The sequence below is a fragment of the Hyla sarda genome, chromosome 4 (genome assembly GCF_029499605.1).
Source record: "Hyla sarda isolate aHylSar1 chromosome 4, aHylSar1.hap1, whole genome shotgun sequence".
NCBI classification, from domain to species: domain Eukaryota; kingdom Metazoa; phylum Chordata; class Amphibia; order Anura; family Hylidae; genus Hyla; species Hyla sarda.
In genome coordinates this window covers 216,209,101-216,231,880 of record NC_079192.1, presented here as the reverse complement: position 1 = coordinate 216,231,880, position 22,780 = coordinate 216,209,101, and the positions used below count along the sequence as shown (strand labels likewise).

Below are 22,780 nucleotides of genomic sequence, written 5' to 3'. Positions count from 1 at the left end.
ACCGTAATGATTTATCTTTTTTTCTATGAATATTTTCAGGCTGATATTATTACTTATGATTAATATGTGATGTAAATCTTGCAGTTTTTAATCAGTTTTGTATTAACTTGTTATAGTTGTAACATTGCATGTTGGGTAAATCAGGGGGTTAAAAGACACTGAAATGTCTTCTCCTACTATACCTGACGATGTGTCACATGACATGAAACCAGCTCTTGTTGGAATATGCCCACACCTTACCTATGTAACTTGTGTGCCACAATAAAGACTTTTTAAGTGCATCAGATACCTTGAGTGCCGTTTTCTCTTCTACTTATTGGATGACAAGTCGCTACTGACTACCACCCACAGAGCACCATTTTCCAGCACATACTGTGAGTAGTCATCACCTGGCTGTAAACTAGGTGGTGCCGATCCCAACATTCCTCTCTCCACGTATAAAATACATTTGTGTGCTTCTTGTACTTTCTTTCTATGTAGAATTTTTATGAAAAGCCTGCTTTTGACTACCCAATGAATCAGCTGAGTGTTTGGCTAATGATGGCTAATGAAGGAATGGTTAAAAATGAAAGCTTCTGCTCTATTACCCCTTCTGCTATGATATTTGGAAAATCAGATGGTGATCGATTTGCTGTTACCAGGGACCTCACCTTGAAACCAGGATATGTTCTTCAGTTCAAGGTAATTCAAAAGTCTTTTTTTTTTTGGCACAGATTAACATTTTAGTGCTACACACGTTATAGAATCTATTAACCTAATTAATCTAGTAATCTAGAACCTGTCTATAATATGTCTTTTTTCAATTTCTACACTGGCAGTGTGTGTCAAGCTTTAAAGGGCTTGAGCACTGTATGTTTATTCTAACAAATGTATTGGGAACAAGAATATACGCCACTTACTTATATGCAATGCATTCAGAGAGTTTTAAGACCCTTTTATTTTTTTTTTACATTTTATGTTGCAGCCTATTGCTAAAAAAAAAATTCCTCTCCCCATCATTCTGCATTTAATTTGCATGGAAATAAGTATGCAGGGCCTTTGCTATGACACTTAACATTTAGCTCTAGGTACCTCCTATTTATCTTGATCATCTTTGACATGTTTCTACACCTAAATTAGAGTCACATATGGTAAAGTAGGTTGATTGGGCATTATTTCGAGAGAAACAGACCTGTCTATATGAGATCTTGGAAGTATAGAGATTAACTCTGGCACATATACCAATTAAAATATGGTTCCTTATAGACATATGGCACCAGTTAGACATTTTCCAAATAACAAATTTATGATAAAGCGAATAGAGATGAGTGAATTTTTGAAAATGTAAATTCGGCGAATTTTGTAAAAAAATCGGTTCGGGACAAATTTTTTCGAGGCAAATCGCTATTTAAAACGGCTGTTTCTGGCCTACAGAGAGCCTCAATAGGGGTGTATAACACTTTGCTTTGTCCTAACACGCATAAGAAGTGTGCTATGTTAGTGAAATAATACTGATATTCAGTATGACATGCATTACAGGCATCGCTATTAGAATCACTGCCGCAGAAAGTCTGGATGTGGCAGCAGGGAGTCCATATTCAAATTTTAATGTCTCAGGTCCCGGTGTTTATTTTGAATAAATAGTGTGGTTTCAAAAGACCAAATCTAACAAGGAGTCATATGTCACATGGCGGCACAATGACAGAGCCTAAAGGTGGCATCAGTATGAGGAGACCATATAGTGGCTAAATGACACATCCTGGAGTTGACAGCAGCATGAGGAGACCACATAGTGGCTGAATGACACAGCCTGGAATTGGCGGCAGCATATAGTGGCTAAATGACACAGCCTGAAGTTTGTGGTAGCATGAGGAGAACATATAGTGGCTGAATGACACAGCCTGGAGGTGGCAGAAGCATGAGGAGACCACATAGTGGCTGAATGGCACAGCCTGGAGTTGGTGGCAGCATGAGTAGATCATATAGTGGCTGAATGACACAGCCTGGATGTGGCAGAAGCATGAGGAGACCACATAGTGGCAGAATGACACAGCCTGGAGGTGGCGGCAGCATGAGGAGAACATATAGTGGCTGAATGACACAGCCTGGATGTAGCAGAAGCATGAGGAGACCACATAGTGGCTGAATGACACAGCCTGGAGGTGGTAGAAGCATGAGGAGAACATATAGTGGCTGAATGACACAGCCTGGATGTAGCAGAAGCATGAGGAGACCACATAGTGGCTGAATGACACAGCCTGGAGGTGGTAGAAGTATGAGGAGAACATATAGTGGCTGAATGACACAGCCTGGAGGTGGCAGAAGCATGAGGAGACCACATAGTGGCTAAATGGCACAGCCTGGAGTTGGCGGCAGCATGAGCAGAACATTTTAGTGGCTGAATGACACAGGCTGGAGGTGGTAGAAGCATGAGGAGACCACATAGGGGCTGACACAGCGGGGAGGTGGCGGCAGCATGAGTAGAACATATAGTGGCTGAATAGCACAGCCTGGAGTTGGTGGCAGATGAGGAGACCATATAGTGGCTGAATGACACAGCCTGGAGGTGGCAGAAGCATGAGGAGACCACATTGTGGCTGAATGACACAGCCTGGAAGTGGCAGAAGCATTAGGAGACCTCATAGTGGCTGAGTCAGACCTGCAAAACAATGTGTGGTGCCTTGGGGGGGGGGTGTATGGCAGTTGGAGTGTTGCTATGCAGTATATCAAGGGTGTAATTAACTCTTGTCAGTGGTGGTGACAGGGTGAGGGTTAATACTGTGATGCTTGGCCTATCGCCACCCTTCCCAAGAGCGATAGGGACTTGAAGAATAAATGCAATGTCCACAACCAGAAGCTTTGCTGAAAACTGTGGGAAACTTTACTGAGTATTTTCTGCAACAGGGATAACATGAACAGTCCATATAACAGAGTCTATGTGCAGCTTAAGCAAGCGAAGATTGACATGTGGTTGGGACTTTGTAAGTTCTTTAGCTTAGGAGGATTGGTAAGCATAGATCCGCTGGATTTTGGGATTTGTTTAGGTCCAGTGATCCTGCTAGCATTAGCGGGGAAGTTGTAAGAACTCACTGTTTGGTTTCAGGCCGAGGCCGGCAGGCTTTGGCTCAGTAGTTGTCGTCGTAAGTTGCGCAGATCTTGACTCTTCAACGATCCGGAACCCAAGAGAGCGACTATTGGCTGCCACTCCCTTATATGAGCAGGGGCTGGCCGTTTTAGGATTGGTCCACACCATCTGTCAATCAGCTTTACAAAGTGTTGTGGGTTGCCAGAAGGGGATGACTAGACAAAGTGACTAGGGGATGACTAGGGAAGCGGACCCCCACAGTTCCTAGGAACTCTGACTTTGGGGACCCCAACCAAGGTACAGTATGAAATACGGTATCGGGACACCACAAATCCCCTTGCTTAAAACAAGTCGACCCCGACGCCTGTCCCCTAAGGCAGAGGAACTAGGACTACTACTGTGGTGGATGTAACAATGACATTGGCTAACCCTCAACACTGATGTTAAAATTGAGAAATTAGCCAGTATATCCTTATATGAAGGACATACCTGAGCCCACACACCAACGCCAAGGTTTCTCAAATGGCACGGGACCTAGCACTAAGCTACCTGTGCCTAGTAAGCAAAACCATGTTTTTAGACAAACATGACCCATGAACCTCCAAAGGTCCTTTTACCTACCATAGAGTACTAACCCGAATCACATGACCTAAGCCCTTGCGATGCCATGAAGGTAAGCATACATATTATATACAGCATTTACATGTAATTTAACAGAATATTAACTATATGAGGGGTGACTAGGGGATGACTAGGGAAGCGGACCCCCACAGTTCCTAGGAACTCTGACTTTGGGGACCCCAACCAAGGTACAGTATGAAATACGGTATCGGGACACCTCAAACCCCCTTGCTTAAAACAAATCGACCCCGATGCCTGTCCCCTAAGGCAGAGGAACTAGGACTAAGGATAACATTACCATACATTATGTACATCCTGACAAAATTTTTCTATTTTCTCTGACTAGCATTATCTCACTAGACAATTTAAAGCTTTCTATACATTTTTAAAGCTCTCTAGACATTTTTCAAGCTTTCTAGACATTTTTATATCTCACTAGACATTTTCTTTTTGCCATTTGAGTTATCTGTTAGTACACAGAAGTTATATTGGCTTGCCTGAGGCTATCTACCAATAAGCTAGCTACTAGGGTCTATCGGCTACACGCTCTTACCCCTAGAACACAACAGTATAACCTTACCTAGGTTACCTTTGGGATAATAATATATAGGGATTAGGTACACTACTGTGGTGGATGTAACAATGACATTGGCTAACCCTCAACACTGATGTTAAAATTGAGACATTAGCCAGTATATCCTTATATGAAGGACATACCTGAGCCCGCACACCAACGCCAAGGTTTCTCAAATGGCACGGGACCTAGCACTAACCTACCTGTGCCTAATAAGCAAAACCAGGGGCCAGTGGGCAATTACGGCAGCATTAGGTCCGACTCACAGCTTGCTCCCAGTTACCTCCAGTGTGAACTGGGAACACATACAATGGGAGGAGGGAGACAGGCTATAAGCCCCACCCAAGTGGCTGAGTATGTATGCCGGCCTCACAGGTGAACCTGAATGCAGCCTAGAGTGGTAACAAAGGTGCATAAAATGTGGAGTTTTACATCTCCAAGTATAAGACTTAAATAACGAAAAAGAGAGAGGGTCTCAACTGGCAGGCAGGAGGGGCTCAACCCCACATGCGTTGTGCATATATACTGGGGAGCAGATCCTACTCTTGTAGTCTGTTGCTAAGGGTGATCCCCAGCATAAAAATGCATACGGTGGGGGATGCCTGCAACAGACTACAAGTGCCACATTAACATCCTACACCAGATAAGCGGTGCGGATGTGTAACAATTAGAATAATAATATATAGGGATTAGGTACACTACTGTGGTGGATGTAACAATGACATTGGCTAACCCTCAACACTGATGTTAAAATTGAGACATTAGCCAGTATATCTTTATATGAAGGACACACCAACGCCAAGGTTTCTCAAATGGCACGGGACCTTGCACTAATCTACCTGTGCCTAATAAGCAAAACCAGGGGCCAGTGGGCAATTACCAACAGCATTATCCACCCTCTACCAAATTTTACAGTTAGCACAGTGCAATTAGGTAGGTTAACCCCTTAAGGACCCAGGGTTTTTCCGTTTTTAAATTTTCTTTTTTTCCTCCTTACCTTTAAAAAATCATAACTCTTTAAATTTTGCACCTAAAAATTCATATGATGGCATATTTTTTGCACCACCAATTCTACTTTGTAATGACATCAGTCATTTTACCCAAACATCTACAGCGAAACAAAAAAAAAATCATTTTGACACAAAATCGAAAAAAAAATGCCATTTTGTTACTTTAAGGGGGCTTCCATTTCTACACTGTACATTTTTCAGTAAAAATGACACCTTATCTTTATTATGTAGGTCCATACAATTAAAATGATACCCTACTTATATAGGTTTGATTTTGTCGTATTTCTGGAAAAAATCATAACTACATGCAGGAAAATTTCTACGTTTAAAATTGTCATATTCTGACCCCTATAACTTTTTTTTTTCCCGCGTATGGGGCGGTATGAGGGCTCATTTTTTGCGCCGTGATCTGAAGTTTTAAGCGGTACCATTTTTGCATTGATAGGACTTATTGATCGCTTTTTATTAATTTTGTTCATGATATAATAAGTGACCAAAAATGCACTATTTTGGACTTTGAAATTTTTTTGGTGCGTACGCCATTGACCGTGCGGTTTAATTAACGATATATTTTTATAATTCGGACATTTCCGCACGCGGAAATACCACAAATGTTTATTTTTATTTACACAGTTTTTTTTATGGGAAAGGGGGGTGATTCTAACTTTTATTAGGGGAGGTGTTAAATGGTCTTTATTCAATTTTTTTTAACTTTTTATTTTGCAATGTTATAGCTCCCATAGGGACCTATAACACTGCACACACTGATCTTTTACATTGATCAGTGGTTTCTCATAAGAAACCACTGATCGATGATTCTGCAGCTTGACTGCTCATGCCTGGATCTAGGGCACTGAGCAGTCATTCGGTGATTGGACAGCGAGGGGGCAGGTAGGGATGCTCCAGCTGTCTTGTAAGCTGTTCGGGATGCCGCGATTTCTATGTGGCCCCGCGTTATAGATCGGGAGCGGACTCATGTAAAGGGGTACTCCGCTGGATTATTATTTTTTTTAAATCAACTGGTGCCAGAAAGTTATACAGATTAGTAAATTACTTCTATTTAAAAATCTTAACCCTTCTGGTACTTATCAGTTGCTGTATACTACAGAGGATAAGCAGCTGATAAGTATGTACTGGAAGGGTTAAGATTTGCAAATGAAAGTAATTTACAAATCTGTTTAACTTTCTGGCACCAGTTGATTTAAAAAAATTTTTTACAGCGAAGTACCCCTTTAATGTTCTCCTAGCGTTTGCAAACTCGTTCATTAGACTGCCAGATAGAGAAGCTTGATTTATCACTCTACATTTACATTTATCACTCTATACTTTACACCATTTTATTCAATGTTAATTTAAGGCTTACATAAAGCAGCTTGACCGTCAAAACCCATACAGTGATGCTCCAGTCGCACAGTTTTTGTGCTCATTTGAATACTAAATAAGGTTTGATACTGACCAAAATTTCTTAACCCCTTAAGGACCAGGCCATTTTACACACTTTAAACATTAATAACTCTGGAATGCTTTTAGTTATCACTCTGATTCCGAGACAAGTTTTTACTTTTGGAAGACACCAGAGGGCTTCAAAGTTCTGCAGCAATTTTCCAATTTTTCACAAAATTTTCAAACTCACTATTTTTCAGGGACCAGTTCAGGTTTGAAGTGGATTTGAAGGGTCTTCATATTAGAACTACCCCATAAAAGACCCCATTATAAAAATTGCACCTCCAAAGTATTCAAAATGACGTTCAGTAAGTGTTTTAACCCTTTAGGTGTTTCACAGGAATAGCAGCAAAGTGAAGGAGAAAATTCACAATCTTCATTTTTTACACTTGCGTGTTCTTGTAGACCCAATTTTTGAATTTTTACAAGGGGTAAAAGGAGAAAATTTATACTTGTGTTTGTAGCCCAATTTCTCTTGAGTAAGCACATACCTCATATGTCTATGTAAAGTGTTCGGCGGGCGCAGTAGAGGGCTCAGAAGCGAAGGAGCAACAAGGGGATTTTGGAGAGTACGTTTTTGGGGGGCATGTTGCATTTAGGAAGCCCCTATGGTGCCAGAACAGCAAAAAAAAAAAACACATGGCATACCATTTTGGAAACTAGACCCCTTTAGGAATGTAACAAGGAATAAAGTGAGCCTTAATACCCCACAGGGGTTTCACGACTTTTGCAAATGTAAAAAAAAGTTTTTTCACAAAAATGTGTGTTTCCCCCCAAATTTCACATTTTTGCAAGGGTTAATAGCAGAAAATACCCCCCAAAATTTGTAACCCCATTTCTTCTGAGTGTGGAAATACCCCATGTGTGGACATCAAGTGCCCTGCGGTCGAACTACAATGCTCAGAAGAGGAGGAGCGCCATTGAGCTTTTGAAGAGTGAATTTGTTTGGAATGGTAGTCAGGGGCCATGTGCATTTACAAAGCCCCCTGTGGTGCCAGAACAGTGGACCCCCCCACATGTGACCCAATTTTGGAAACTACACCCCTCACAGAATGTAATAAGGGGTGCAGTGAGTATTTACACCCCACTGGCATTTGACAGATCTTTGGAACAGTGGGCTGAGCAAATGAAAATTTTAATTTTTCATTTTCACGGACCACTGTTCCAAAAATCTGTCAGACACTTGTGGGGTGTAAATGCTCACTGTACCCCTTATTACATTACGTGAAGGGTGTAGTTTACAAAATGGGGTCACATGTTGGGGGGTCCATTGTTCTGGCACTATGGGGGCTTTGTAAACACACGTGGCCTTCAATTCCGGACACATTTTGTCTTCAAAATCCCAATGGCGCTCCCTCTCTTCTGAGCATTGTAATTCGCCCACCGAGCACTTTACATCCACATTTGGGGTATTTTCTTACTCAAAAGAAATGAGGTTACAAATTTTGGGGGGCTTTTTTCCTATTTTCCCTTGTGTAAATGAAAAATTTAGGGTAACATCAGCATTTTAGTGAAAAAAAATCTTTTTTTTCATTTTCCCATCCAACTTTAACGAATATTTTTCAAACCCCTGTGGGGTGTTAAGGCTCACTATACCCCTTGTTACATTCCGTGAGGGGTGTAATTTCCAAAATGGGGTCACATGTCGGTATTTATTTTTTTGCGTTTGTCAGAACCGCTGTAAAATTAGCCACCCCTGTGCAAATCACCAATTTAGGTTTCAAATGTACATAGTGCGCCCTCACTCTTGAGCCTTGTTATGCGCCCACAGATCATTTTGCGCCCTCTTGTGAAAATAAAAAGTAAAGGGCAACACCAGCATGTTAGTGTAAAAAGTTTTTTTTTTTTACACTAACAGGCTGGTGTAGACCCCAACTTTTCCTTTTCATAAGGGGTAAAAGGAGAAAAAGGCCCCCAAAATTTGTAGTGTAATTTCTCCCGAGTACGGAGATACCCCATATGTGGCCCTAAACTGTTTCCTTGAAATACGACAGGGCTCCGAAGTGAGAGAGCGCCATTCACATTTGAGGACTAAATTAGGGATTATATAGGGGTGGACATAGGGGTATTCTACGCCAGTGATTCCCAAACAGGGTGCCTCCAGCTGTTGCAAAACTCCCAGCATGCCTGGACAGTCCCAGCGTGCCAGTTGTTTTGCAACAGCTGGAGGCTCCGTTTTGGAAACACTGCCGTACAATACCTTTTTAATTTTTATTGGGGGGGACAGTGTTAGGGGGTGTATATGTAGTGTTTTACCCTTTATTATGTGTTAGTGTAGTGTAGTGTTTTTAGGGTACATTCGCACTGGCGGAGGTTTACAGTGAGTTCCCTGCTAGGAGTTTGCGCTGTGGTGAAAAATTTGCCGCAGCTCATACTTGAAGCAGAAAACTTACTGTAAGCCTGCCCGTGTGAATGTACACTGTACGTTCACATGGGGGGGCAAACCTCCAGCTGTTTCAAAACTACAACTCCCAGCATGTACTGACAGACCATGCAGGCTGGGAGTTATACTTTTGCAACAGCTGGAGGCACACTGGTTGGAAAACCTTCAGTTAGGTTCTGTTATCTAACTCAATATTTTCCAACCAGTGTGCCTCCAGCTGTTGCAAAACTACAACTCCCAGCATGTACTGATAACCGAAGGGCATGCTGGGAGATGTAGTTATGCAACAGCTGGAGAGATCGCAACTACAACTCCCAGCATGCTGGGATTTGCAGTTTTGCAACATCTGGAGAGCTACAGTATAGAGACCACTGCAAACTGTGGCCCTCCAGATGCTGCAAAACTACAAATCCCAGCATGCCCAGACAGCAAACAGTTGTGTGGGCATGCTGTGTGGGTTGTAGTTTTGCAAGATCTGGAGGGCTATAGTTCAGAGACCACCATATAGTGGTCTCAAACTGTATCCCTCCAGCTGTTGCAAAACTACAACTCCCAGCATGCCCAAACAGCTGTCTGGGCATGCTGGGAGTTGTAGTTTTGCAACATCTGGAGTGCTACAGTATAGAGACCACTATATAGTGGTCTCGGACTGCAGCCCTCCAGATGTTGCTAGGCAACTTACCGGCTTCCGTCGGATCCAGGGAGCCTGCTGCACGACATCGCCGCCCGCAGCCTCCGCAGATCGGTAAGTGGACTCCGGTCCTCTGTCGTTTCCCCGTTCTGCCCCGCCTATTGTGGGTGGGCAGGACGGGGAAAACGAAAGTTAACCCCCCCGCCCCCGATCTGCTATTGGTGGTCGCATCTAGACCACCAATAGCAGGGATAGGAGGGGTGGCAACCCTGCCACCTCACTCCTATCTCTTCAGAGGGATTGCGGGTGTCTTAGACACCCGCGATCCCCCTTATATTCCGGGTCACCATAGACCCGTAATGACCCCGAATCGCGCAAATCGCAAGTGTGAATTCACTTGCGTTTTGCTCCGATCGCCGACATGGGGGGGATGACCCCCCTGGGCATTTGCACGGGGTGACTGCTGATCGATATCAGCAGTCACCTCGGTCCGGTCCCGCCCGGCGCGCGGCTGGGACCGAAATTCCCACGGACGTATGAGTACGTGCTTGGTCCTTAAGACCCAGGGTGCAGGGACGTACTCATACGTGCTTGGTCCTTAAGTGGTTAAAGGGTACCTCTAAAGTTTTTAGGTAAAATGACCATCGTGCAGCACTAGGTACTATCATAATTTTTTTATATCACTTTCATATCAAATTTGATATCTAAATTCCTGAAAGCGATGCCGTTTTGCGCTGATAATTTCTATGTGTTATGAGCAGGGCTGCCATCAGAGAAGAACAGACAGTACTCCAGTATTGGGCTCAGGCTTCCCACTGTGCCCCTCTGCCAGTACTGCCAAAACATTTTATTTTCTTTACATTTATAAATCTAAATTCATACCATGCAGGTTCTGGTCGGGCAGCAGAGATCTCCACACACAACGGCAGTGACTGCCCGACCAGGATGCTGGGGGTGAAGAATGCTGGAGGTGAAGGACCTTTGGTGATGTCACAACCATGTGACCTGTACATGTGGGGGGCAGAGTTTAGCAGAAGAGCCGAGCAGCCTGGGAGGGAGCCTGCTGAGTTCTTCCCGCATAATACTCCCAGGACTGCAGTCACTATTCTACTGATGTAGAGTCACTGTATACAGTGTATACTCATGTACATTGTTAGTAAGTTATTGTACACAGTGACCCCACCAGCAGAACAGTGAGTGCAGCTCTGGTGTATATCAGATATTAAATAGAGGACGTAACTCAGGATCAGAATTAACATATATGGTATACTACAGAGCTGCACTGACTATTCTGTTGGTGGGGTCACAGTGTGCATGCACAGTGTCCTATACTGATTCTCTGCTATATCCTGTAGATCTTTTATTAAAATTTCAAACATAACAATAAAAAAAATTACAAAACATAAACATATCATATCCGACAGAACATATCAATATAACGATCATAAAACCAATACCATAGCATAAAATACAACACCGGTCCACCCCACACTCATTCCTGCACACAAACAAATATATACAATATTTACAAAAGACATATTCCTATAATACCCATAATACCCATACCATACTAATAAACTATATACACTAATATACACTAATATCTATATCCTGTATTATACTCCAGAGCTGTAGTCGCTATTCTGCTGGTGCGGTGTGTATATACTTTACATTGCATTTAGAAAAATTTATATCTAAAAACTACAGACCACGGTACAAAAAATTATCCTCATACATCCCCGTGTACGGGAAAATAAAAGTGTTATTATTTGGAGCCCAGGCCTTGAGGCCTTGGCAGCCCTGGTTATGAGACAGAGATTGCCGCTGTGTCTCTACAGCACCTATTTCCCAAACAAGACCCAGTATTATGTGATTCCATAGCGCCAGCGACCAAAGTTGATTACACTGCTGCTCCCAGCCTGCAGCAGAGCACCGATAACACTGATCAATGCTATCCTAGCATTGATCAGTATATGCAATCAAAAGACTAAAATAAAAGTGTTAAAAAAGTTTATAAAAGTGAATTAACCCCTTCCTAATAAAAGTTTGAGTCCCCCCCCCCCCCCCCTTTCCCATTTTTTAAAATAAAATAATAAAAAACAAAAAATCATATGTGGTACTGCCGCATGCGTAAATGTCCGAACTATTAAAATAAAAGGGTAGTTAAACCACACAGTCGATGGCGTACACATAATAAAATACTAGCGATGAAAACTACAGACCAAAGGGCAAAAAAGGGCCCTCATATAGCCCTGTATGCGGAAAAATTAAAAAGTTATAGTTTTTTGTTTAGCAGCAGACTATGCCATAAAAGAAGTGATGTCATTACAAAGTAAAATTGGTGATGCAAAAAACAAGCCCTTATATGGGTCAATAGGTTCAGAATTAAAGCGTTATGATTTTTAGTGGGGGAGGAGGAAAAAACGAAAGTACAAAAACGAAAATTGGCCTCGTCCTTAAGTCCGTCCCTAGACATCTTATCCCCTATCAAAAAGGACCCCTGCGATCTCGCCTGCGCACCCCAGACATCCGGTGCATGGAGCGAACTTCAGTGATGCCCCCTCCCATAGACTTGCCTTGAGGGAGCGTGGCTGTGAAGTCAAAAGTGGGGCCTGGCCATGATGTCCAGAGCCTCTGGCGTTGCACCCGACGCTCTAAACAAACGCCAGGTGCAGAATGGAGATCGCGGGGGTCCCGCTGCTGTTGATCAGACATCTTTTCCCCTATCTTTTGGATGTCTAGGGGCGGAGTACCCCTTTAAGTACCCCTTTAAGGTCAAAATGGGCTTCGTCCTTAAGGGATTAAGATAACAAATTTAAAATGCATTGAAATCTGAAAAATTGTGCACAGTAAATTTTTTTGAAAATTGACCATGGCATTAGAGGTACGCGTTAACAACTTAGGGACCCAGGACGTACAGGTAAGCCCCAACGCCCTGGTACTTAAGGACCAAGGGCGTACCTGTACGTCCGTGCCAATTTGGGTCCCAGGTGGGGACCAGACCTGGATGACTGCTGATATCTATCCTGAGAAGGGACCGACCAATAGCAGATCGGGAGCGGGGGGATTAAAGTTCGGTTCCCCACAGTACCCACTGTAATCCGGGCAGAACGGGGGAACTGTCCTGTGACCGGCGGTGGAGGTCACTTACCAGCGGCAGGTGGCGATCCTCTCCCTGGTACAGCGATCCTGCGACTACGGAAGTCGGTGAGTTGTTGCTTGGCAACATCTGGAGGGCTACAGTTTGGAGATCACTATACAGTGATCTCTAAACTGTATCCCTCCAGATGTTGCAAAACTACAACTCCCAGCATGCCCAGAAAGCTGCTGTTTTGGCATGCTGGGATTTGTAGTTTTGCAACAGCTGGAGGCATACTGGTTGGAAAATACTGAGTTAGATAACAGAACCTAACTGAATGTTTTCCAACCAGCGTGCCTCCAGCTGTTGCAAAAGTTAAACTCCAGTGCATGTCGGGAGTTGTAGTTTTGCAACAGCTGGAGGTTTGCCCTTCCCATGTGAATGTACAGGGTACATTCAAAAGGGGCGGGTTTACAGTGAATTTCTTGCTTCAATTTGGAGCTGCAGCAAATTTTCCGACCCAGTGCAAACTCCTAGTGGGAAACTCACCGTAAACCCGCCCGTGTGATTTTACCCTAAAAACACTACACTACACTAAAACATAATACAGGGTAAAAAACTACATATACACCCCCTTACACTGTTCCCCCCAATAAAAATTCAAAACTTATAGTACGGCAGTGTTTCCAAAACAGAGTCTCCAGCTGTTACAAAACAACAACTCCCAGCATTTCTGGACAGCCACTGACTGTCCAGGCATGCTGGAAGTTTACCAACAGCTGGAGGCACCCTGTTTGGGAATCACTGGTGTAGAATACCCCTATGTCCTCCCCTATGCAATCCCTAATTTAGTCCTCAAATGCGCATAGCACTCTCTCACTTCGGAGCCGTGTGGTATTTCAAGGGAAAAGTTTAGGGCCACATATGTGGTATTTGCGTACTCGGGAGCAATTGCGTTACAAATTTTGGGGGGCTTTTTCTCCTTTTACCCCCTACGAAAAGGAAAAGTTTGGGGTCTACACCAGCCTGTTTGTGTAAAAAAAAAAAAAAATTTACACTAACATGCTGGTGTTGCCCCATACTTTTTATTTTCACAAGAGGTAAAAGGAAAAAAAGACCCCCAAAATATGTAACGCAATTTCTCCTGAGTACGGAAATACCCCATATATGGGGTGTAAAATGCTCTGCGGACGCACAACAAGGCTTAGGATTGACAACGCACCTGTTACGCCGAGCGCTCCGGGTTCCCGCTCCTCCCCGGAGCGCTCGCTTCACCTCCTCCGCTGCAGCGCCCCGGTCACGTCCTCTGACCCGGGGCGCTGCGATCCTGCTGCTAGCCGGGATGCGATTCGCGATGCGGGTAGCGCCCGCTCGCGATGCGCACCCCGGCTCTCCTACCTGACTCGCTCCCCGTCTGTTCTGTCCCGGCGCGCGCGGCCCCGCTCCCTAGGGCGCGCGCGCGCCGGGTCTCTGCGATTTAAAGGGCCACTGCGCCGCTGATTGGCGCAGTGGTTCCAATTAGAGTTATCACCTGTGCACTCCCTATATTACCTCACTTCCCTTGCACTCCCTTGCCGGATCTTGTTGCCTTAGTGCCAGTGAAAGCGTTCCTTGTGTGTCCCTTGCCAGTGTTTCCAGACCTTCTGCCGTTGCCCCTGACTACGATCCTTGCTGCCTGCCCCGACCTTCTGCTACGTCCGACCTTGCTTCTGCCTACTCCCTTGTACCGCGCCTATCTTCAGCAGCCAGAGAGGTGAGCCGTTGCTAGTGGATACGACCTGGTCACTACCGCCGCAGCAAGACCATCCCGCTTTGCGGCGGGCTCTGGTGAAAACCAGTAGTGGCTTAGAACCGGTCCACTAGCACGGTCCACGCCAATCCCTCTCTGGCACAGAGGGTCCACTACCTGCCAGCCGGCATCGTGACAGTAGATCCGGCCATGGATCCCGCTGAAGTTCCTCTGCCAGTTGTCGCTGACCTCACCACGGTGGTCGCCCAGCAGTCACAACAGATTGCGCAACAAGGCCAACAGCTGTCTCAACTGACCGTTATGCTACAACAGTTGCTACCACAGCTTCAGCAGTCATCTCCTCCGCCAGCTCCTGCACCTCCTCCGCAGCGAGTGGCCGCTCCTGGGATACGCTTATCCTTGCCGGATAAGTTTGATGGGGACTCTAAGTTTTGCCGTGGCTTCCTTTCCCAATGTTCCCTGCATCTGGAGATGATGTCGGACCTGTTTCCCACTGAAAGGTCTAAGGTGGCTTTCGTAGTCAGTCTTCTGTCCGGAAAAGCCCTGTCATGGGCCACACCGCTCTGGGACCGCAATGACCCCGTCACTGCCTCAGTACACTCCTTCTTCTCGGAAATCCGAAGTGTCTTTGAGGAACCTGCCCGAGCCTCTTCTGCTGAGACTGCCCTGTTGAACCTGGTCCAGGGTAATTCTTCCGTTGGCGAGTATGCCGTACAATTCCGTACACTTGCTTCAGAATTGTCCTGGAATAATGAGGCCCTCTGCGCGACCTTCAAAAAAGGCCTATCCAGCAACATTAAAGATGTTCTGGCCGCACGAGAAATTCCTGCTAATCTACATGAACTTATTCACCTAGCCACTCGCATTGACATGCGTTTTTCTGAAAGGCGTCAGGAACTCCGCCAAGATATGGACTCTGTTCGCACGAGGCGTTTCGTCTCCTCGGCTCCTCTCTCCTCTGGTCCCCTGCAATCTGTTCCTGTGCCTCCCGCCGTGGAGGCTATGCAGGTCGACCGGTCTCGCCTGACACCTCAAGAGAGGACACGACGCCGTATGGAGAACCTCTGCCTGTACTGTGCTAGTACCGAACACTTCCTGAGGGATTGTCCTATCCGTCCTCCCCGCCTGGAAAGACGTACGCTGACTCCGCACAAAGGTGAGACAGTCCTTGATGTCTACTCTGCTTCTCCACGTCTTACTGTGCCTGTGCGGATGTCTGCTTCTGCCTTCTCCTTCTCTACAGTGGCCTTCTTGGACTCTGGTTCTGCAGGAAATTTTATTTTGGCCTCTCTCGTCAACAGGTTCAACATCCCAGTGACCAGTCTCGCCAGACCCCTCTACATCAATTGTGTAAATAATGAAAGATTGGACTGTACCATACGTTTCCGCACGGAGCCCCTTCTTATGAGCATCGGATCTCATCATGAGAGGATTGAACTTTTGGTCCTCCCCAATTGCACCTCGGAGATTCTCCTTGGACTTCCCTGGCTTCAACTTCATTCCCCAACCCTGGATTGGTCCACTGGGGAGATCAAGAGTTGGGGGTCCTCTTGTTCCAAGAACTGTCTAAAACCGGTTCCCAGTAACCCTTGCCGTAACTCTGTGGTTCCTCCAGTAACCGGTCTCCCCAAGGCCTATATGGACTTCGCGGATGTTTTCTGCAAAAAACAAGCTGAGACTCTACCTCCTCACAGGCCTTATGATTGCCCTATCGACCTCCTCCCGGGTACTACTCCACCCCGGGGCAGAATTTATCCTCTCTCTGCCCCAGAGACTCTTGCCATGTCCGAATACGTCCAGGAGAATCTAAAAAGGGGCTTTATCCGTAAATCCTCCTCTCCTGCCGGAGCCGGATTTTTCTTTGTCTCCAAAAAAGATGGCTCCCTACGTCCTTGCATTGACTACCGCGGTCTTAATAAAATCACGGTTAAGAACCGCTACCCCTTACCCCTCATCTCTGAACTCTTTGATCGCCTCCAAGGTGCCCACATCTTCACTAAATTGGACTTAAGAGGCGCCTATAACCTCATCCGCATCAGAGAGGGGGACGAGTGGAAAACGGCATTTAACACCAGAGATGGACACTTTGAGTATCTGGTCATGCCCTTTGGACTGTGCAATGCCCCTGCCGTCTTCCAAGACTTTGTCAATGAAATTTTTCGTGATCTATTATACTCCTGTGTTGTGGTATATCTGGACGATATCCTAATTTTTTCTGCCAATCTAGAGGAACACCGCCGGCATGTCCGTATGGTTCTTCAGAGACTTCGTGACAACCAACTCTATGCCAAAATTGAGAAATGTCTGTTTGAATGCCAATCTCTTCCTTTTCTAGGATATTTGGTCTCTGGCCAGGGACTACAGATGGATCCAGACAAACTCTCTGCCGTCTTAAATTGGCCACGCCCCTCCGGACTCCGTGCTATCCAACGCTTTTTGGGGTTCGCCAATTATTACAGGCAATTTATTCCACATTTTTCTACCATTGTGGCTCCTATCGTGGCTTTAACCAAGAAAAATGCTGATCCCAAGTCCTGGCCTCCTCAAGCAGAAGACTCCTTTAAACAACTCAAGTCTGCCTTTTCTTCGGCTCCCGTGCTCTCCAGACCTGACCCTTCCAAACCCTTCCTATTGGAGGTTGATGCCTCCTCAGTAGGAGCTGGAGCTGTTCTTCTACAAAAAAATCCTTCCGGGCATGCTGTCACTTGTGGTTTTTTCTCTAGGACCTTCTCTCCAGCGGAGAGGAACTACTCCATCGGGGATCGAGAACTTCTAGCCATTAAATTAGCACTTGAGGAATGGAGGCATCTGCTGGAGGGATCAAGATTTCCTGTTATTATCTACACCGACCACAAGAACCTCTCCTACCTCCAGTCGGCCCAACGGCTGAATCCTCGCCAGGCCCGGTGGTCTCTGTTCTTTGCCCGATTTAATTTTGAGATTCACTTTCGTCCTGCCGATAAGAACATTAGAGCCGATGCTCTCTCTCGTTCCTCGGATGCCTCAGAAGTTGATCTCCCTCCGCAACACATCATTCCACCTGACTGCCTGATCTCCACTTCTCCTGCCTCCATCAGACAGACTCCTCCAGGAAAGACCTTTGTTTCTCCACGCCAACGCCTCGGAATCCTCAAATGGGGTCACTCCTCCCATCTCGCAGGTCATGCGGGCATCAAGAAATCTGTGCAACTCATCTCCCGCTTCTATTGGTGGCCAACTCTGGAGACGGATGTTGGGGACTTTGTGCGAGCCTGCACTATCTGTGCCCGGGATAAGACTCCTCGCCAGAAGCCCGCTGGTTTTCTTCATCCTCTGCCTGTCCCCGAACAGCCTTGGTCTCTGATTGGTATGGATTTTATTACTGATTTACCCCCTTCCCGTGGCAACACCGTTATTTGGGTGGTCGTTGATCGATTCTCCAAAATGGCACATTTCATTCCTCTTCCTGGTCTTCCTTCTGCGCCTCAGTTGGCTAAACAATTTTTTGTACACATTTTTCGTCTTCACGGGTTGCCTACGCAGATTGTCTCGGATAGAGGGGTCCAATTCGTGTCTAAATTCTGGAGAGCTCTCTGTAAACAACTCAAGATTAAATTAAATTTTTCCTCTGCATATCATCCCCAGTCCAATGGACAAGTAGAAAGAATTAACCAGATCCTGGGTGATTATTTGCGACATTTTGTTTCCTCCCGCCAGGATGACTGGGCAGATCTCCTTCCATGGGCCGAATTCTCGTATAACTTCAGGGTCTCTGAATCTTCCTCCAAATCCCCATTTTTCGTGGTGTACGGCCGTCACCCTCTTCCCCCCCTCCCTACCCCCTTGCCCTCTGGTCTGCCCGCTGTGGATGAAATTTCTCGTGACCTTTCCATTATATGGAGAGAGACCCAAAATTCTCTCTTACAGGCTTCTTCACGCATGAAGAGGTTCGCGGATAAGAAAAGAAGAGCTCCCCCCGTTTTTTCCCCTGGAGACAAGGTATGGCTCTCCGCTAAATATGTCCGCTTCCGTGTCCCTAGCTACAAGTTGGGACCACGCTATCTTGGTCCTTTCAAAATTCTGTGTCAAATTAATCCTGTCTCTTATAAACTTCTTCTTCCTCCTTCTCTTCGTATCCCTAATGCCTTTCACGTCTCTCTTCTCAAACCACTCATCCTCAACCGTTTTTCTCCCAAATCTGTTCCTCCCACTCCTGTTTCCGGCTCCTCGGACGTCTTCTCGGTCAAGGAGATTTTGGCTGCCAAAAAGGTCAGAGGAAAAAATTTTTTTTTAGTAGACTGGGAGGGTTGTGGTCCTGAAGAGAGATCCTGGGAACCTGAGGACAACATCCTTGACAAAAGTCTGCTCCTCAGGTTCTCAGGCTCCAAGAAGAGGGGGAGACCCAAGGGGGGGGGTACTGTTACGCCGAGCGCTCCGGGTTCCCGCTCCTCCCCGGAGCGCTCGCTTCACCTCCTCCGCTGCAGCGCCCCGGTCACGTCCTCTGACCCGGGGCGCTGCGATCCTGCTGCTAGCCGGGATGCGATTCGCGATGCGGGTAGCGCCCGCTCGCGATGCGCACCCCGGCTCTCCTACCTGACTCGCTCCCCGTCTGTTCTGTCCCGGCGCGCGCGGCCCCGCTCCCTAGGGCGCGCGCGCGCCGGGTCTCTGCGATTTAAAGGGCCACTGCGCCGCTGATTGGCGCAGTGGTTCCAATTAGAGTTATCACCTGTGCACTCCCTATATTACCTCACTTCCCTTGCACTCCCTTGCCGGATCTTGTTGCCTTAGTGCCAGTGAAAGCGTTCCTTGTGTGTCCCTTGCCAGTGTTTCCAGACCTTCTGCCGTTGCCCCTGACTACGATCCTTGCTGCCTGCCCCGACCTTCTGCTACGTCCGACCTTGCTTCTGCCTACTCCCTTGTACCGCGCCTATCTTCAGCAGCCAGAGAGGTGAGCCGTTGCTAGTGGATACGACCTGGTCACTACCGCCGCAGCAAGACCATCCCGCTTTGCGGCGGGCTCTGGTGAAAACCAGTAGTGGCTTAGAACCGGTCCACTAGCACGGTCCACGCCAATCCCTCTCTGGCACAGAGGGTCCACTACCTGCCAGCCGGCATCGTGACAGCACCATGGACATTTGAGGCCTAAATTGGTGATTTGCACAGGGGTGGCTGATTTTACAGCGGTTCTGACATAAACGCAAAAAAATAAATACCCACGTGTGACTGCATATTGGATACTACACCCCTCACGGAACATAACAAGGGGTATAGTGAGCTTAAACACCCCACAGGTGTTTGACGAATTTTTGTTAAAGTTGGATGGGAAAACGAAAAAATAATTTTTTTTACAAAAATGCTGGTGTTACCCTAAATTTTTCATTTTCAGAGGGGAAAATAGGGGAAAAAAGCCCCCCAAAATTTGGAACCCCATTTCTTCTGAGTAAGAACATACCCCATATGTGGATGTAAAGTGCTCTGCGGGCAAAGTACAATGCTCAGAAGAGGGCATTGGGCTTTTGGAGAGAAAATTTGTCCGGAATTGAAGGCCATGTGTGTTTACAAAGCCCCCATAGTGCCGTAACAATGGACCCGCCACACATGGGACCCCACGTTATGTAATAAGTAGTACAGTGAGCATTTATTCCCCGCAGTTGTCTTACAGATTTTTGGAACAGTGGTCCTTGAAAATGAAAAATTACATTCATTTGATCAGCCCACTGTTCCAAAGATCTGTCAAACGCCAGTGGAGTGTAAATGCTCACTGCACCCCTTATTAAATTCTTTGAGGGGTGTAGTTTCCAAAATGGGGTCACATGTGGGGGGTCCACTGTTCTGGCGCCATGCACAAGGCCCCCAACTTCTATTCCAACCGAATTCTGTCTCCAAAAGCTCAATGGTGCTCCTTCTCTTCTGAGCATTGTAGTGCGCCACCAGAGCACTTGACGTATGGGGTATTTCCATACTCAGAAGTAATGTGGTTACAAGTTTTGGTGGCCATTTCTCCTATTACCCCTTTAAAAAATGTAAAATATGGGGGGAAAAATGCATTTTAGTGAGAATTTTTTTTTTACACATCCGACTTTAACGAAAAGTCGTCAAACACCTGTGGGGTGTTGTTGCGTTCCTTGAGGGGTGTTGTTTCCAAAATACTATGCCATGTTTTTTTTTTTTGCTGTTCTGGCATAGGGGCTTCCTAAATGTGACATGCCCGCCCCCCCAAAAAAATACCATTTCAGAAAAACTCACTCTTTAAAATTCCATTGACGCTCCTTCCCTCTAGTGCACCCACAGAGCACTTAACATCCACATATGAGGTATTTCCTTACTCGAGAGAAAATGGATTACAAATTTTAGAGAGATTTCTCTCCTTTTACCCCTTGTAAAAATTCAAAAACTGGGTCTACAAGAACATGCGAGTGTAAAAAAATGAAGATTTTGAATTTTCTCCTTCATATTGCTGCTATTCATGTGAAACATCTAAAGGGTTAACACTTTTTCTGAATGTCATTTTGAATACTTTGGTGCAGTTTTTATAATTAGGTCATTTATGAGGTATTTCTAATATGAAGGCCCCTCAAATTCATTTTTTAACCCCTTAAGGTCCCAGCCAATTTTCACTGTAGGACACGGCCATTTTTTGCACATCTGACCACTGTCAATTTAAACATTAGTAACTCTGGGATGCTTTTACCTTTCATTCTGATTCCAAGATTGTTTTTTCGTGACATATTCTACTTTATGTTAGTGGTAACATTTTGTCGATACTTGCATCATTTCTTGGTGAAAAATTCCAAAACTTGATGAAAAAATTGAAAATTTTGCATTTTTTTTAACTTTGAAGCTCTCTGCTTATAAGCAAAATAAATATCTCAAATAAATTATATATTGATTCACATATACAATATGTCTACTTTATGTTTCCATCATAAAGTTGACATGTTTTTACTTTTGGAAGACATCAGAGGGCTTCAAAGTATAGCAACCATTTTCCAATTTTTCACAAAATTTTCAAAGTCGAAATTTTTCAGGGACCAGTTCTGTTTTGAAGTGGATTTGAAGGGCCTTCTTATTAGAAATACCCCACAAATGACCCCATTATAAAAACTGCACCCCTCAAAGTATTCAAAATGACATTCAAAAGGTTTGTTAACCCTTTAGGTGTTTCACAGGAATAGCAGCAAATTGAAAGAGAAAATTCAAAATCTTCATTTTTTACACTGGCATGTTCTTTTAGACCCAGTTATTGAATTTTTACAAGGGGTAAAAGGAGAGAAATCTTCCTAAAATGTGTAACCCAATTTCTCTCGAGTAAGGAAATACCTCATATGTGTATGTCAAGTGTTCGGCAGGCACAGTAGAGAGCTCAGAAGGGAAGGAGCGACAGTGGGATTTTGGAGAGTGAGTTTTTCTGAAATGGTTTTTGGGGGGCATGTCACATTTCGGAAGCCCCTATGGTGCCAGAACAGCAAAGAAAAACACATGGCATACTATTTTGGAAACTACACCCCTCAAGGCACGTAACAAGGGGTCCAGTGAGCCTTAACACCCCACAGGTGTTTGACGACTTTTCGTTAAAGTTGGACGTGAAAATGATTTTTTTTTTCACTAAAATGCTAGTTTTCCCTCAAATTTAAAATTTTTACAAGTGATAATAGGACAAAATGACCCCCAAAATTTGTAACCCCATCTCTTCTGAGTATGGAAATACCCCATGTTAGGATGTAAAATGCTTTGCGGGAAAACTACAATGCTCAGAAGAGAAGGAGTCACATTTAGCTTTTGAAAAGCAAAATTAGCTGAAATGGTTTTTGGGGGGCATGTCCCATTTAGGAAGCCACTATGGTTCCAGGACAGCAACAAAAAAAACCACATGGCATACTTTTTTGGAAACTACACCCCTCAAGGCACGTAACAAGGGGTCCAGTGAGCCTTAACACCCCACAGGTGTTTGACGACTTTTCGTGAAAGTTGGATGTGTAAATTATTATTTTTTTTCACTAAAATGCTAGTTTTCCCTCAAATTATTTTTTTTTACAAGGGGTAATAGGACAAAATGCCCCCCAAAATTTGAAACACCATCTCTTCTGAGTATGGAAATACCCCATTTGTGGACGTCAAGTGCTCTGCTGGCGCACTACAATGCTCAGAAGAGAAGGAGTGCCATTGAGCTTTTGGGAAGAAAATTTTTTGGAATGGAAGTCAGGGGCCATGTGCGTTTACAAAGCCCCCGTGGTGCCAGAACAGTG

At 45.2% G+C, this 22,780-nt stretch overlaps 1 protein-coding gene across 6 annotated transcripts in view; it reads left to right on the top strand.

Annotated features, from left to right (window-relative positions):
* The window catches only part of RELN (reelin), a 1,155,521-nt gene that overhangs the window by 909,779 nt on the left and 222,962 nt on the right, over nt 1–22,780 (top strand). For all 6 annotated transcript variants that reach the window (XM_056573506.1, XM_056573505.1, XM_056573507.1 and 3 more), the window contains one exon: nt 481–681. In XM_056573506.1, the coding sequence (XP_056429481.1) occupies nt 481–681 (201 nt within the window). The remainder of the gene's footprint in view (nt 1–480; nt 682–22,780) is intronic.